Below are 17,279 nucleotides of genomic sequence, written 5' to 3' on the forward strand. Positions count from 1 at the left end.
TTTTTAAACTGATGGTCATTTTGGATAGAGAAGGATTCAGAGAGCATGTTTCCCACTTTGTTCTGCTTCTGTCAAGATTGTCCTGACAAATAATAATCTAAAACCTGTTTGGGGATTTTTTTTCTCTTTGGTATATATTTTTCTACAAGGTTTTATTCCGTTTTCTAAAGTGATCAGTCAAATTCAGTGTGTTTCAGTTTTTCTGTGTCTCCTGAGATAAGTCTTTAGAGCTGATTGACAGAGTTATTAAATTGTAAAGTTTGGAATAAATTCTTCCTGGTTTTCTTTTCCTTTTCCCATATTATTCCCTGATGTATAAAATGTTGATACTTGAGACAGTGACAATTGGTGTTTCTTCTATTTCGCTTTGTTTCCTGTGACAGACCCATCATAGTCAGAGACATATCCATGCGCAGCTTTTCACTCTGCTGTGATCTTCTGCATCATGTTTGCCACACAGCAGTTACATGTTGCAGCGATGCTTTGGAGACCCACCTTCATGTTATTGTAGGAACCCTAATACCTCTTGCCATGGACCAGTCTCAGATTCAGGAGCAGGTAGTTTTGTGTTGCCGTTTATTCCTTACCTGTTAGCTTTCCAGTTCATGTTCACTGTTCTTAAGGCTCTATCTATACTCATGCTCAATTTTAATTCCTTTTTCCTATGCTTTGGAGATTTATATAAAAACTGTTATTTGGGATGTAATACTATGCCTTTAATTTTTTTAAATGCAATTTCACTTTTGGTACTACTGTTTTGCCAAATAGCACATCAAGTAGCTAAGCAATTCCTTGAAAAACTGTGGATGATTTCATGGGAAATATGATGAAGAGCTTTGGTATGAGAAGGTGTCTAAAGGACAAAGAAGAAGTGTGTGCAGAGAATAGATTTCAGTAGTTGAGCTGTTTATTTAACGAATTATCATTAAAAAGAAATGTAGCGCACAGGCCTTAAAAAAGGAAACAAAGCAGTTTCTGTTGTGTGACAAGCATTGTTTTCCCTCTGGTGTTGCTTTTTATGTGCATTCTGCTGGGGCTAAAAATATAAGAAGATTCAGAGACTTAAAATCGGTAGCTGTAGGTGAGAAGAGTGTGCCTGTTCCACTTCAGTCCTCATGTTGCCTTCTGGCTTAATCTGATTCCATTGTACCACAGGCATCTCCATGGTTGCACTGTAGCCCTACGCTGTCCTCCTCCTTGTACTTCCAGTTCACCTGGAGGGCTGTGGTGATCCAGCTGAAAATAGCCTGGCAATCTTGTTTCACAGCTTCGTGATTGTGATCAGATTTACAATATCTCTATGTAAACAGTTGCACATGCACATCTGCAAAGGCAACATGTCAGGGTATACCTGGGCAGGAAAAAAGTGGGGAGGACAGAAATTTCTCTGTATTGGAACTGATGTAAAACATGAAACCTTCTCATATCATACTCCTGCAGGGATGCCCACCTTCTAGGGATCACTTTTCAGTTTCTTCTTTTTTATTTTTTCTTCTAGCATTGAATGGAGACTAGTTGATAATTTTCAGGTAAATACAAGTCTTCAAATAAAACCCTCATCATTTAGATTTAAAACTCCTCAAAGGTGCTTGGATTGAATATCCAGTTGCATTGATTTTTAAGTAAAGCATAAAAGCAGTGTTTTTCCAAAGAAGGTATAGCACCTCTTTGACAAGCATTTATTCAAGTTGTAGATATGTTGTTATACAAATTCTGCCAGAGTTCAGTGATTTGGGTAGTAAGTTATGACATATAGGCATTTGTCTAAATTTCAAATTACCAGCACTTTGGTAAGAACAATAAAGTCCTAATATATTACACCAGAACTACTTGGGTGCAGTGTGTTGTTAAATCATTGTGAATATCATAGAGATGATATTGAATCTCAGCATTTGAAATCAGCTTAATCAAAGGACAGAATAAAACTGCAGGCTGTGATAGTAAAAGCTTTGATTTCTGTTTGGGAGGAGGAAGAGCAAAAATACCCCACCATTTTACAATATATCTGTGATTTCCCCAAGCCTCTAAACATCTTACAGCTTTTAACAGTGTAAATAAATCATCTTACCAGTTTAATGGAACTTAGAGAAATACAAACTTTATAACCTGAATAAGAAATATGGCTCAAAAATGTTCCTTTGTCTTTTTTGGTTTTTGTTTACTTTTGATGTTCAGGTCCTAGGCTTGTTGAAGTATCTGGTGATAGATAATAAGGATAATGAAAGTCTGTACCAAGCAATCAAAAGCTTAGATCCTTTTCCTGAATATCCAGCTTTTAAAGATTTGCGAGCAGCTCAACAGAAAATAAAATACAGTAAAGGATCATATTCTCTTTTGGAGGTAATTACACTTTAAAATACATCTCACAATATAATGGTTTTTTGTAATGCAAACTTTCCACAGAAGAATTATTTTCTAACTGTAGTTTAAGTTTAAATGAGACATGTGGAGTCTTTTTATTGCTGGTTTCAGCCACGGAGATACTTGTAGGTCTCCACTTTTACTTTGCATCCATATTGTGAACTGCTGAGAGCCACTTCTTTACCTTTGTTTGTATGCTATATGTGCTTAATACAGTGTTGTTTTGCAGGAAAGTAATCACTTTCTCTCAGTCGGGGTTTGTGATTCACTGCCCTTGACACGGCTTGAAGGACTGTATGATTTACGCAAAAAGTTGGAACAATATAAAGATCAGATGAAGGATCTCCTGAAAATTTTCCAGGGTACTGATATCTGATTATGTGTTTTATTTCTTTTCTACCTGGTTTTAGGTGTTTAGTGATGTACCCTATTCTAATTTGACATTGAATGTTTTATTTTTTGTCTTGGTTTTTGTATGTTTAACAATGTAATATTATAATTTCACATGCAGAGTAGAATGACATTTATGATTCATGCAACATCAGAAATATCTTTAGCAAAGTGCATTATAAATACTAGATGAGGTGTTACATGATAGAGAGGATAAAATACCCTTCAAGCTTTTGGCATGGGGCATGCATGATTGTGAGTGACCAGGTTAATGTAGAAGTATATTGATTTATTATTGCTTAGTGAGTTTCCTTGTATATGAATCTCCCTACTCTTTTAAATGTAATGAAGCTTCAGTTTATTAAAGGCATGTTAGAAAGTAAAACTCTCAGAATAAATGGTAGGATTTAGTTTAGCTGGATTTTGACAGGTGCCAGGATTGTATTTCAGTCCTCAATCCAGACTCAGTTTCTTCCTATTTTGGTTTTCAGATAATTGTGCCAGACCATTTCACTTTTCTTCTCTACATCAAGTTTCCATCAGCTTGTGTGCATGACAGGAAGATAAAAAGAGATGATGTAATTAATTGTCAATAAGGGCAAAGTAAAATTTGGATAAGAATTGTAATCTTGTAAGGCCACGGTGCAAGTGCATTTTGGCCCCTGCATCCTGTATATCATTTACAATTTTAGTTTCCAAACTCTGTTTGAACAGAGTTAGTGAAAGGGCAACAAGCTTGTGTGGAGCAACTTCCGTCAGAGGAGAGCCTTGTGAGACTGGGAAAGAGAATAGAAATAGAGGGAGGTGTATGAACTGGTGAAGCATAAGTAGGGAGTATGAAGTAGGGAATAGGTGTATGAACTGGTATGAACGATGAAGCATAAGTAGGGAGTACTTACCGCTTTTATCATAGTGAAGGAATTAAAGCCCAGAATTAAATCCCAGATTAAATTATACAAGAAAAATCGTGTAATTTCTTCAAAATATATTTACCATGCAATTTACTGTGGAGATTAACCACATAACTGACCTTAAAACAAGTTGGACATATTTTGTAGAGATTATTAGGTATGAAGATGTGCTCAGGCAAGACCTGAGAAGAAGTACTTTCTCTTGCTTTGCTGGAGATGGGCTGGCAGGCTTGATGGGCCTGTTGCCTTGCTTTTGCCTTATAATAAAATTCTATTAAGCACTTTAAAATGTATTATTATATGTATTCATTTTTATAAAGATGTAAACAAGCAAAAAGTCCAATTCCAGGTTTCCACTCTGATTAGCACTTTTTAAAAAAGGACTGCTTTCTTGGTTTTTTTCTTCCTTACACTGACATATTTTTTCCTAGACCATTTTGTTTAGAATGTTTATTTTTAAAAAAACCTCAGGCAGAGAGCAAATATATAAGGAAATACCCATCTTGAGAGTTTATAATTTGGCAAGGTTAATTTGGCAACCGAAAGCTAATCAAATTCTTAGAAATTCCTGGCGGAAAGCCTAATTTTGAGGTATTCCTTGGATTCAGATTTAGAACAGAATGATGACATTAGCTTAAGGGCTGTCAGTGGAGCCACATAGTATGACTTCACTGTTTCAAATAGCATTCTTACACCAACTTATAGTAATATTTAATGTATTTAATTATAATTTTTGCATCAAAACACTGAAAATAATAGCATATGTGCATTCTAGTTTAGGGGATTCTTTGGCTTATTCAAATGCACAGACATTTTTCCAAGCCATAATGAATAAGAAAAATCAGTAATTTAGTTGATGTACTGTTTAATACCAACTTGCTGCAACATTAGTAATGCATATTGATATTTGTAGGTAAAAGACACTGAAGTGGTGTTTTCTTCTAATAACTTCACATTACAAATATACTGACATGTTTGGCATCTATTTTTCTTTCTGAATGATAGAAAAGCCAGAAGATTCTGTAGTAGTGAAATTGGTGGTGAGCTTACTGCAGCTGTCCAAGATGGCAGTTAACCATAGAGGAGAAAAAGCAGTGCTGGGTAAGTTAATCAGTCCCACAGGCAAATTAGGGCTGTCATTGCAAACACCAGACTGAAACTGTGCTTGTTCTCAGTGTTTCTTCCCACTGTGCTTCCCACTTCAACACACCTGCAGAGTATGAAGGAAAGAGCAGGGAAATACATTTTGTTTTCTTTCTGTTGAACATTTAACATCCCTTGTTAAAAATTATTTTCAAGGTCAGTTTTGTTTTGTTTTATTTCACCTTTTTTCAGTAGTTGTGTATTTTAATAAAGTATTTTGTCTGTAAAGCAAATGAGGGACACATTGATACACACTTTTATGTAAAATGTAGATTAATTCTTACTGAGGTTACAGTCTACTGTTTGGGGTCACACAGGCTACTGTTTGTACTTACCATACCCTTTAGGGATTGAAAATGAGTGATTCTGACCTTTTGCATTTGCCAGTTTCTGACAGAAGTAAACATAAAATACATATCTGATATAAGCTGGAAAACCCAGAGCTGCAGGCACTCCTAGAAAATTGAGTTAAAAAGCATAACTGATATTTATGAGTCTTCAGCTGCAAAATTTGTTTATATGTAATTTTAATCATAAAGCTCCTTAAGTGATTATTTATAAATGTTTGCTGCTTTTTACCCATAACAGTCTCAGTTCTAAAAGTAGGGTGAGACCTTGTTTTAATGTGCTTAAGACTACAGAAAGACTATAAAATTACATGCATTTGCAGAGGCTGTTGGAAGTTGCTTGGGAGAAATAGGTCCCATGGATTTCTCCACCACAGCTCTCCAGCGTGCTGAAAATGCACTGGATTCTAGAGCAGCAGACTTACTTGAAGATAGAAAACTTCAGTGGGTCTTCATAATGTTAATTCAAATAAACACTGCTTTAACAGATAATTGGTGAGTATTCTTACTTATTTAGTTAGCTCAAAGCAAAATAGTAGTCATTAAGTTTTACATTGTTCAGATCACCTCAGAGTAACTCTTGTGAAGTGTTCTTAATACCTGTTAGTGTCCGACCATGTGCTTCTCCAAGGGTCAGATTATTTACTCAGTCAGCCTTAGATGTTTCCTAGAAATTCTGTAGTAGAATGCAAGCCAGAGAATCTCCTCTGTGCTGGAGAGGGTAGCAGTGCTGTGGAGTAAATACTCTGGCTTTGTTTTGTAATAAAATGTGCAATGGCATATTCCTTCTCCAAAAATTTCTGATTTGATGCACACATAGATTGTGGAATTATTTATCTTGTATATTTATAAAGGTGATTTTGAAAATAAAATACCTGAATGAAATTAATAATAACTATGTTGTGTGTATGTTATTTTTTCAGTATTGATGTTAGAGCTGCTGCTGTTTCCTGTTTGAAAAACATATTAGCCACCAAGTCTGGCAATGAATTTTGGGAAGTTTATAAAAGTAAAGCTGATCCCATGTTAATCTATCTACAGCCTTTCAGAACATCTAGGAAAAAGGTACTTCTGATACACCTTATATACATGGCATATGGAGTAGAGAAAAAAAGAAATATATATATTTTTTTAAAAAGCAGATTTAAAAGTATATTTGAGATAGGCTTTGATAAATGCCAAATTTGGCGTCAATATAATTGCAAATCTGATTGCTTTTGTACATCTGTTTCTCCTTTCTATTTTACCAGTTGCAGCTTTCCCTTCATGTAGGAAATTACTAATTTGACATTAGAAAGCTGTGTGGTTTCATTTAGACAGACAATTTTTGGTTATCTGATTAATAATGTAATACATTCTTTCTCAGGATTCCAGTGTTATTTGGTGCAAAAAAAAGGTGGAAAATAAGTCAGAAAAAAGTGCATAATTAACCATAAATCAGATATTTCCTAATTTTCAATCTTTTCATTTGTAAATTAAATGTGATGCCTAATGTGACCTTGTTGATGTTACCAGTAAAATTTTGTTTTTAATACTTTCAGGTTTCTTTGGAAAACTTTACATTTGCATGAACAAAATTGATATTGTTAATCATTTGAAGGACCAGTTAATATATTTTAATGTGTACACTGCAGTATGGCATTTTAAAATGCCATAGAATTTTTAATTGTTTGCAATATGTATATTTTCCTTGTAGTTTCTTGTAGTACCTGCCAATGATACAGAGGCTCCTTTAGAAAGATTGGATGACACAAACCTGTGGATTCCTCTGGGAGAAAGTCACGAGACCTGGATCAAGCACCTTACTAGTTCAATATTGGACAGTGGAGGTGTGAAAAATGAAGTTCTCCAGTTAATGAAGCCACTGTGTGAGGTGAGCTAAATCACTGTACGTGTGCTGTGATGCACAAGAAATACAATTACTCGTCTTGATAGCAACTAGTAGTTTCTGCTGTTAAATAATTCAGGACCTTTGTAGTCATATATTGCAGGTACTCATAAAATATGCTCTCAAAATACAGAATTTAGAAGATAATTGTAAACATAAGTGAACTTTATATGGCTTCTTTAACTGAATGCCAGCATAGCCCTGTTGAGTGGTTTGCATGTTCTTTCTCAAGTTTGATTAATTGTGAGTTTGGTTGTAACCTGAGAAAGACAACCAAAAAGCATTTCTTTCTCAGCAGCTCCTGTGCATTATTGTTTTCTAGGTGAAAACAGACTTGTGTCAAACTTTGCTTCCATACCTAATTCATGATATCCTTCTTCATGACTCAGATGAATCTTGGAGAAATCTTCTGTCACTTCATATCCAGAAGTTTTTTACAGCCTGTTGCAAATTTGCCTCATCTAGTAGATCTACTCCAAATTCTGATTCAGGTAATGCCATAATATTTTTGTTTCAGCTAAAAAAGGGATTCTTGTTGTGAAAAAACTATCTTCTAGTATCAAATGTATGATGTGCACTTGGGGGCAGGCAGAATTTAGAAGCTTCTGCCCAATTATTTTTTTTCAGTGGAGATACCAGTAATTTTGAAGCTATTCATTGGCAGCGTCTGAGAAGATTCTTCTATTTAACTTATTTTCTTATTCACACCTGGATAATGTTTAGTACTTGCTGAATTTAGATGTTATCCAGTGTCTTGTGCTGCAAGACTGAGTCATGGACTGCCTTTGAAAATGATTGATTTGCAGTCAAATTCCTCTCTTACTCAAACAAGAGCAATAAAAAGCAGTTTTCACCTGAATTTTCCCTTTGGAGAAGACTAACCCTTCTTTTAACTACTGCCTAATATTGATAATGATCTTCCTGTACATTCCTATACAATGTAACAAAAGACTTGTTCCATTCCAGCAAAATAAAAGGAGGTTGTAACCAAAAGAACTGCAGCAGAGTATGAGAAAGGCATTAAGTTCATTTTAACAAAAAGCACCTTTTAATCAAACTATTCACATCCTTTACAGTTAGATTATGGTTGAAGTTAGCAGAAATCCTTGTACAAGTAAGATTTTTGTTTTTAGACAGTGGGAATGGTACATGCACTTTTTCTCAGGAGCTGAAATAAATACAGTAACTTCAGATTAGGGTGGTGTTTTGTTTTGTTTTGGGTTGGTTTTATTTTTTGTGCAGTACCTACTGTGCTGTATCTTCTAACTCCCTTCTTCAGTGGCAAATCACCAAAGGAATGAGTCTGTACAATGTCTTGCAGTCTCTTTGGAGGCAACTCATGCAAGCTTCAGGTTGTCAGAGAGGGAGAGGAACCCTTAGTATTGCACTTTTTAGTAAGAGTGGTGTAAATAACCCTAGTGATGCTAGGTGTATTTTTAAGTACTTTTTTGGATGCTCACTAGCCTGGACTGAAATACTAGAACAATATTCTTCCACATTTTTTAATTCAGGTGACAAGCTGTTTCTACGACTCAGATGTTTTCATAATTGTTTCACTTCGTACGATAGAGAATGATTAACAACTTTATATTTCTTCCCTGGAAGCAGCCAGGGAAAATACTGCGCAAATTTATGCTCAGATGTATAGAGTGACCCAAAATATTCTAAGAAAAATATGAAGGGATTTTTCCAAGTTTTATAAACTTGCACTTAGTTCAATGATACCAGTGAGCAAATGATGGAGGCTCCTTCAAACATTGTGATTCATAGAATCACAGTTAATTAGTTTGGAAAAGACCTCTGAGATCATCGAGTCCAACCTGTGGCTGAACACCCCCATGTCAGCTACACCATGGCACTGAGTGCCATGTCCAGCCTTTCCTCAAACACCTCCAGAGACAGTGACTCCACCACCTCCCTGGGCAGGCCATTCCAATGCCTAATCACCCTTTCTGTGAAGAAATTCTTTCCTAAAAGAATTCTATGCAAGGGATACTTACTGAGGCAATAAGTGCAAAAAAAAAAAAAAAAAAAAAAAAAGAAAGACATATAGAAGCTTTAAATGGAATTCTCCAGATGAAAAACTGTCCTGGTAGCAGAAAAAAAACCCCAAACGTTTACAGGTAAATGGGAGGCGCAGTAGCCAACTCAGCAAAGATATGTTAATTCCAAAATTGGAGTCATAGAACATCAGTATTCAAAGCAAAAATTTTAATCATCTGGTAGCTGCCAGTTTCTTCAAGTAGAAGCTGTTGCCCTGGGAAAACAAGGAGAAAGCTCTTCCTATGAAATCTGGGTAAATTTCATTCCAAACCATCAGAATCCAAACTGGAAAAAATCAAGCAGTTGGACATGGAAGATTTAAATGCTTCTGATCAGGTTTATTTCTGTTTGTAGGAACACACAAAATGCCCAGATACATTTTTAATGTGGCTTTTGCTTTCTTTAGGAGAAATTGCTACTTCTGCATCTTACTGTAATGTAGTAGTAATCAAACCTTTGCTTGTGTGCTCCCTATTTCTTGCTTCTTTTAATTGGTAATTCAGAAATGACCAGAGGAATAAAAAAATTATTAACCCAATCACCAAAACACAACCTGTAGCCGTCTGATTTTCTTTTTTAATCCAGAAGCAGCACATGGAAACATAGATTCTATGAAAGTATGGGCCTGTGTGTGGAAAGTAGGGGGTTTTGTGTAACCATACACACTCTAAAATCTGCAATGAAGTAATTTAATAAGAAGTATTTCTGTGACTTTGGAATAACTTATATGGCAGAAGCCTAATGGAAGAGGTCTGTTATGGAGCTTTTTATAATGATGTTAGTTCATCTCTGAATGCTGTAAGAAAAAATAGAATCCATAAGCTAATAATACAAAGTTTCATAAAATTGTGGTGTAAACTACTATGATGTCACTAACATCATGTAACGGGAAGAAATACATTTTGTGACAAACTATTAATTTAATCTTGGAAGTGCAATTCAAAGAAGCTTTTAGTTATTTTCTTGACTACAAAATAGACCTTTTTATCTTGTAAATGGATATGTTATGACAAAAGTTCACTATATTCTTTCCTTTGAAATATACATCCCAGAGCAAGAAGCCCATAATTTTAGAAGTTTGGATAAAGTATCTCGACGAGCCATGCTTGCTGTTGTTGATTACTTGAGAAGACAAAAGAGGTGAATTCAAGCTTTTCAAAATGTTGCCTTATTTAATTGTGACTGTTCAAAGATCTGTTGGTGTTCTAGGTTAAAGAAAACGAACATGGTAGAGGACATACTGGTTAAAAGAAAAGATACCCTAGTGACCTTGCATTTGTTACAGAAGTGATATGGCTACCCTTGAAGGGTTCTAACTATGCTGAAGGAGTTTTCTAAAACCCTTTTGTCTGGTAAACTTCTTGTGGTATGGGTTTTCCAGGGACTAAGATAAAAGTAGCCTTTGGAAAGCTTTATAGTTAATATTGGATTTATTTTGTTTAATGTTCGAGAAAAGGTCTGTTACAGCAGTATTGAAGTCTTTATTTAATCAGATCTGTTTCAGGTACAGTTTTTGATGACAGCTTCTGGCTAGACCTGAATTATCTGGAGGTTGCTATGGCAGCACAGTCTTGTGCTGCTCACTTCACAGCCTTGCTCTACGCAGAAATCTACGCAGACAAGATAAATAGGGATAAGCAGCAAGAAAGGTAGGAGGAGTGCTCTTTCTTGACATTTCTGGTAAAATGGATCATGTTTTGTGAGTTCCAGCAGTGTTTTGGTTTTAGTTATATGAAAAGTCAAGGAAGCTTTAAAAATACTCCGTAGGTGTGTGTATGGACATGGAAAGTATTTCCAGTCCTTGAATGTGATCCAAGCCTCAAAATAGCGTCATGTTGACTTGTAATCAGAAACTTTCTTTGTGCTGTTGGTTAAATTACAGCCAGAAGTTAATCAAGGGGGGAAAGAAACCCCAGAATGATGGCCAGAATTATGTGTGAATAGAGCCAAAGGACCCTTGTAGGAGCTTTCTTCTCTAACGGACAATTATCTTTGTTTTCTGGTCTATCAAGATCAAAATTTGGAACTAGTTTAGATTTTGTGACAACCCACTGTAAGGTAGTGAAAATATAACAAAAGTTTGGTTGTAAGCACATACATTAACTAATTGCTTTTATTCTTTCACAGAGGAAAGAGCACTTCAGGCATTCACCAAAGCAATTTGATTTAATAAAAGATTAGAAATTACAAGGTGTGTGGGGGGGATTCTCCAAAAAAACATCTTGGTATTAAAATCCCTTGATGTTGATATTCCCAGCTCAACTGATCACTTCCTCATTCTGATGGAGAGCCATACTGAATAACCTGAGGATGACAGTCTTGCATTTAATGTTTGTGCCCCTTGTTTCTTGGGTCTTGTCTCAGAATTTCTTTAGTTCTCTATATGAAATTTCATTTAACTTTGCTGGTAAAAGCATTTCTTTTAGATCTTCTTTTAAAGCAGCTAAGAGTTTGACGTTTGAAGAGGAAAGTCAAAGAACACCTATTACTACTTTAAATGAAAAAAGTAAAGAAGAAACTGGCATAAGTTTACAGGTACTTGTGTGTGCTTCATAATCAGAATGCAAACCTTCTTGTATAATTACAATTAACAGTAGGTTTCATCTGAGCTGAAGGTAGATCCAGTAGAATTCAAAAATGTGTTTTAAAGTTCTCCTCATGCTTGAATTCAAAGTGAACTCAGTGGCCTTCCAGACAAATTAAATTGAGTATTTGTTCACCTGAAACACTAACTAACTGGCAAGTTTTAAATCACAGCAAAGCAGACTTTGTTTCCCAAAATAGTTGCCTTCAGGGTGGTAGCCAGGCAAATATTTTTCAGTTTGTTTTGTCACAGATATATGTTCATTAAAAATCAGCAAGTGATGTAGAAGTTGTAATAATCAAAACTGAAGTAGTATTATCTCCCACAAGTTTATTTGATGTATCAAATCTGATCCAGTAGCCTTGTCTAAGTTACTTCTTTCCAAAGTTCATTATTCCAGAACTGTGCTTGTATAACTTTTAAGATGCATTACATAGCTGATGTGTCTAATGCTCATGCAGTACTATTGCCTTTTGCTTTTCAACTAGTCCACCTAAGGCCCCATCCTGGATTTTTAAAAAATAAATTAGCATTAAAATAGGTAGTCCTGAAGAGTTTGGCTAGACTGCATAACTTTTTTTTTCCTGTCATGATAGCAGGCTCAGATACTGCATAAAGGAAAATTAAGCAATGATGTTGCCTGTAAAAACATTTGTAAACTGATACAATTTATATAAAACTAACTGGAGCTGGCTCCAAAAAAGGTAATTCTTTGTCTTGTGGTGCATATTCTAGGACCTTCTCATGGACATCTATAGAAGCATTGGAGAACCTGACAGTCTTTATGGCTGTGGTGGAGGAAGAATGTTACAGCCATTAGCACGGTATAATTTATTCGTGTTCTTATGTTCTTTAAAGGCGTTGCTTTCATTTACTAGTAAGGAACTTAAATTGAAAACTTCTTTTTCACTTACAACAGGATAAGAACATATGAGCATGAAGCAGTGTGGGAGAAAGCCCTTGTAACATACGACCTTGAGACAAGCCTCTCTCCATCTACTCGCCAGGCAGGAATAATAGAGGTAATCTTATTTTATAAGAGGAAATGAGTGTAAGAATTGATATTCATCATATTGAATCATTTGTAGTGAGTCTGAAATTGTTTTAGGACTGAAAGTGATCTCTTTGTTCATTAAATCTAGCCCTTTGTCATAGGCATCCAAGCTGTGTAATGTAAGACAACTCAATATTTGTTCTGAAAACATTAAGGTTCCTAGACCTCTTGTCACTCACAATCCCCATCATGGGTAATGAATTTTCTGAAATACTTAAAAATAAGTATATTTAATATTTTTCCAGATTTTGGCCAGCTCCTAAAGTGACAGGATATAGAAAGTAATGTAATTGGTTATTTTTGCTGTCTTGTTCTTTAAACCTCTCCAGTATGAAACCATGGTTTTTCTGATACAATAGATAAAAATAATTTATGTTATTTTCAACCTTTAAATATGTTGCTTTTTTAGCCTAAAAATGTTTATACCAGTTCTATAATAATGTAGCACAGGTATGTATGTGTTTTCCGTTATTTAATTTTCACATGGTACTTTTATTTTCTTACCACAAATTATTTAGTATCAGTTGCAGTATTAGTTGCAGATATCAATACTGTGATTAGTAGTTTTATTAAAAAGTTTTCATCTTATGTAGTGTACAGTTTAGAAATAGTTACGGTTCCTGCAAAGGGTTCTTTGTTTCCTAAAGTAAAACGAAGCCCTTAAAACAATACTAGTTCAGTTTAATAAAGGACGAAAATCAATTTTGAGTAATTTTCTTAATTCCAGGCTTTGCAGAATTTTGGGCTTTGCCACACTCTTTCCATGTACTTAAAAGGGCTGGAACGTGAAAACACTGAGTGGTGTGCAGAACTCCGGGAAATACGCTACCAAGCAGCATGGAGGAATATGCAGTGGAGCCACATCTCTTCTGTCAAGTAAACCACCTTATCTTTTTGCTAGTTCTTTAAGTAAAAGGCAATGGGGTCAGATCCAAGCTGAAAAGGCAAGATTAGAATATAGTCCCTGTGAAGCAGGTCACCTAATTCGTCTTAATCACTGAATTGAAAAGCAGTGTTTTTCACTTAGACTTGTCTGGTGTGTATGCCCATTGCTTTTCTTTTCCTGGGAAGCTGTACACAGGTGATTCTTCTTTTTGATTGTTTGTAGCTCTAAACTGAAATTTTTAATTTTTGACTCACATAGTAGATGTATCTTGAGTACAGGAGAGGGATAGATAGTTTTTAGTATCTAATTTATAAGAAAATAGGGAAAATACTGCTCAGTAAGCCACAAGAGGTTATCAAGTCCTGGATAAGTAAGCACCAGTATTGATTCATGGCTACTCCCTCGTAAGGAATAATTTCCTGAAGAGAGGATACTGCTGGATGCCTGGCAGCAGTTATTTGGTATGACTGACCAGGATCTGGTGTGAACTCTGTCCCTTCTTGGTACAGCTGCATCATTGCACATTTTAGGAATACAGAATAGACTCACTATGTTTTGGCAAAAGCAAAAAAAAAAAGAGTCACATTATGGGGTCTTCTGTAACTCCTTCTGCATCAATTTTTAGTAGTCAGGAGAATTTTTCTCCTAAGACTCTTACATTAGGATGGGGAACATACTCTTGGTGTGCTCGTTCCCTTCTCCTACACTGTCTTAAGATCATGGTTTAGACACACCTGGAGGACTTCACAAGCAGCCTGTTGAAGGGCATATGCCATGCCATGATCAGAACAAACTTGGTATGGGTGAGCTAGAATAAGATTCAAGATTCAAGAACAGCTTGAATTTATAAAACACTAAATTAATTTAAAATGTAAAGGGTTGCATCAATTTTTTTATCATGCAAAACAGCGATCTGTCCAATTGCAGAAAATGTACAACTAAAACAATTTGTCACAAAGACAAAATTGACTTCTTGGTAGAGAAATATGGTTTTCATTTTATTCTGTTACTTTTGTTTTATTTGTTAGAGATGAAGCAGGAAGTCCAGGGTACCATGAATCATTGTATGATGCCCTTCAGTCTTTACGAGATAAGGAATTCTCTGCTTTCCATGACAGTCTTAAAGATGCCAGGTAACAAATTGTATGCAAATACTGTGATGTTAGAGAGAGATGGACAGAATGTATGTGTTTATAATCACAGGTTATGCATGAAAGACTATCATGGGGTTTTATGGGCTCAAATAATGACTCATGCATGGAATAAAAACTACTTCCAGACTTCAGCTAAAATTTTTAACTTCAGTTTGTCATCTGTACATATATAATTTGTGTGCCAGTTGAAGATACATTTCCTCTACACATCCCTTACTTTGTAGTCCTCTTAAGTGGATTCCAGTGCTGAGTGCTCTTCTTTAGCTGAGCTATCACACAGACTTTGGAGTTTCTGTGTGCTTACTGTGTTTTCATTTACTGACAAACTTTTTTTTAAATCTTAATGGTAATACAAAGTAACTTCAGACTGAAGAGTTTTGCTGTTTAATTTCTGTTCACTGTATGGAAACTATGTTACGGATATTTGGAATTACTTGCTGATATTAAATAAAAATAATCTACTATTTTTCTATTAAATCCGTAGAGTGAATGAAGTAGAAGAGCTGTGCAAGGGCAGTCTTGAGTCTGTTTATTCCTTATATCCAACCCTTTGCAGACTACAGCTAATTGGAGAGTTGGAAAATGCTGGTCTGCTGTTCTCCAGGTGATTTCTTAAGATTGTGTAACACCACTTTCTCAGTTTTCAGGATTTTTAGTAATCAAGCATAGCACAAAACTTCAAATGACCTCAACAGATTTTATTCATCACCATCTCAAAGTTTGTGTTAAAAATTACAAGGATTTTAGCTCACTACGTGAAGACAGTTTTAGATTCTCTTTATTTCCAGACTGGATTTATTCACAGTCTAGTTTGAATTATTTGATATCATGCCAGTATTGTGTTTTAAATAATTGTTTTCTTTCCTTTATATTGAGTTCCCTCATACTCCAAGGTAGCAGTCATATCTCCTAGCTTCTGGTTTACTCAAGGAACTGAGTCCTCCTCTTTTAGTGTCTTTTCTAAAAATGTTTTCCGTTTCTTTAATGATATCCATAGCTTTACTGAAAGCTGTTTCAGTTTGAATAATCTTCTTCATGGACCTCTATTCCCATCAATATTCTTCCTAAATTCTTAAGATTGCTTTTTAATCACAGGAAGGTATTTATCTCTGTAGTGCTATTAACAGTGAATTGTCTCTGCTATAGTTCTACCAGTTTGGTAGCTAATAGTCACCCTACAGTCTTTTAAGCAGTCCTGTGTTTGAGTGTGATTCCCTTTGCTGATGGACCTTTAACACAAGTTTTTGATGCTTAATCAAGAATGTTTACAGAGGAGTAGTCCACCTGAGTGGTGGTGTACTTCATGTTTGTTAAAACTGGAAGGCTTCCAGTTTAGTCTGCATGTAGTAACCATTGTAGGGTTTTATGAACTATTTCTTGGTTTTGAAGTGTGAATTGTGAACTTTCTCAGCAGTTTAGTTTTTACTCATCTTGCATTTCACTAATATTTAGTGAGAATTGATAACAAGTCTTTTTTCTTTTGGTAACAATTGCAGATCTGTTACTACTCAACAACTGAATGACGTTTATTTGAAATGGCAGAGACAGTCCCAGCTTCTCAAAGACAGTGACTTCCATTTCCAGGAACCTATCATGGCTCTGCGCACTGTAATTTTGGAAATCTTGCTTGAAAAGGAGAGTGAAAATACCAAAAGAGAATGTATTAAAGACCTCCTGACCAAACATCTAGTGGAACTCTCTAGACTGGCAAGAACTGCTAAAAATACACAGGTAAAATTTCCAGGAAAGATCAGGAACAGATGTTTGTTTTTTAGTTTATAAAAGAACTTCATTTTTTAACAGTACTAAGGATTAGCTGTATTCTAAGTTTATTCAGTGGAATAATCAATTAATCTGAGACTTAAACGATGTAGAATTTATTAACAAATTGTATTTATGGGTATGTTTTTTGAATTTTGTTCGTAAGTGTAAGCCACTGTGAGGTAGATAATACGAAAATGACATTTTTAGTGAAGAATGCTCTTCTAGCTGTTTCTCTTTTTGGTGCATTTTTATATATCCAGCTTTCACTGGCATCATACTGTTGTAGTGTTCCAGAGTAAAACTGCAGAGATAACTTCATTGCATCTCTATATTTAGTGTTGTCTTCAAAGTTTTATACTCTCAAAGCACCATTGCACTGTGGTAAATCTCTTTTTGTGAATCACTTACTGGGATTTGCAGTATCAGTGGTATTTTTCAGTTGCTGATGCATTTAAGATCCAGAGGCAGTCTTGGCTTGTTCTAGGTAGTGCATAACTCCACAAGAATTTACAGAGCAGCAATATCCTCCAAGGACCTCTACAGAAAATAGTTCCAGCTAAATACGAAAAGGAAAGGTGTTTAACACTTCACATATGCGAAATTAAATCAAACTTTGGTTTCAGAAAGGTTCTCTTTTTATGAGCAATGATGAAACCAGTAGAACAGCTGTCTTTGATTTCATGAATTTGCAAGCTTTACTCAGTGCCTCTGAAGCTTTTTGGGAAAATTATGTCAGATATTTTTGTCTCATGCA

At 35.3% G+C, this 17,279-nt stretch overlaps 1 protein-coding gene across 3 annotated transcripts in view; it reads left to right on the forward strand.

The window, feature by feature from the left end:
- ATM (ATM serine/threonine kinase) overlaps window positions 1-17,279 on the forward strand; it is a 60,004-nt gene that overhangs the window by 24,348 nt on the left and 18,377 nt on the right. For all 3 annotated transcript variants that reach the window (XM_032099319.1, XM_032099317.1, XM_032099320.1), the window contains exons 30-46: window positions 384-558; window positions 2,176-2,340; window positions 2,591-2,723; window positions 4,668-4,763; window positions 5,476-5,647; window positions 6,076-6,217; window positions 6,849-7,025; window positions 7,363-7,531; window positions 10,136-10,223; window positions 10,577-10,732; window positions 11,510-11,618; window positions 12,403-12,491; window positions 12,587-12,689; window positions 13,449-13,597; window positions 14,636-14,740; window positions 15,246-15,365; window positions 16,258-16,492. In XM_032099319.1, coding sequence (XP_031955210.1) covers window positions 384-558; window positions 2,176-2,340; window positions 2,591-2,723; window positions 4,668-4,763; window positions 5,476-5,647; window positions 6,076-6,217; window positions 6,849-7,025; window positions 7,363-7,531; window positions 10,136-10,223; window positions 10,577-10,732; window positions 11,510-11,618; window positions 12,403-12,491; window positions 12,587-12,689; window positions 13,449-13,597; window positions 14,636-14,740; window positions 15,246-15,365; window positions 16,258-16,492 — 2,383 coding nt within the window. The remainder of the gene's footprint in view (window positions 1-383; window positions 559-2,175; window positions 2,341-2,590; window positions 2,724-4,667; window positions 4,764-5,475; window positions 5,648-6,075; window positions 6,218-6,848; window positions 7,026-7,362; window positions 7,532-10,135; window positions 10,224-10,576; window positions 10,733-11,509; window positions 11,619-12,402; window positions 12,492-12,586; window positions 12,690-13,448; window positions 13,598-14,635; window positions 14,741-15,245; window positions 15,366-16,257; window positions 16,493-17,279) is intronic.

The sequence above is a fragment of the Corvus moneduloides genome, chromosome 2 (assembly GCF_009650955.1).
Source record: "Corvus moneduloides isolate bCorMon1 chromosome 2, bCorMon1.pri, whole genome shotgun sequence".
In the NCBI taxonomy this organism is placed as follows: Eukaryota; Metazoa; Chordata; class Aves; order Passeriformes; family Corvidae; genus Corvus; species Corvus moneduloides.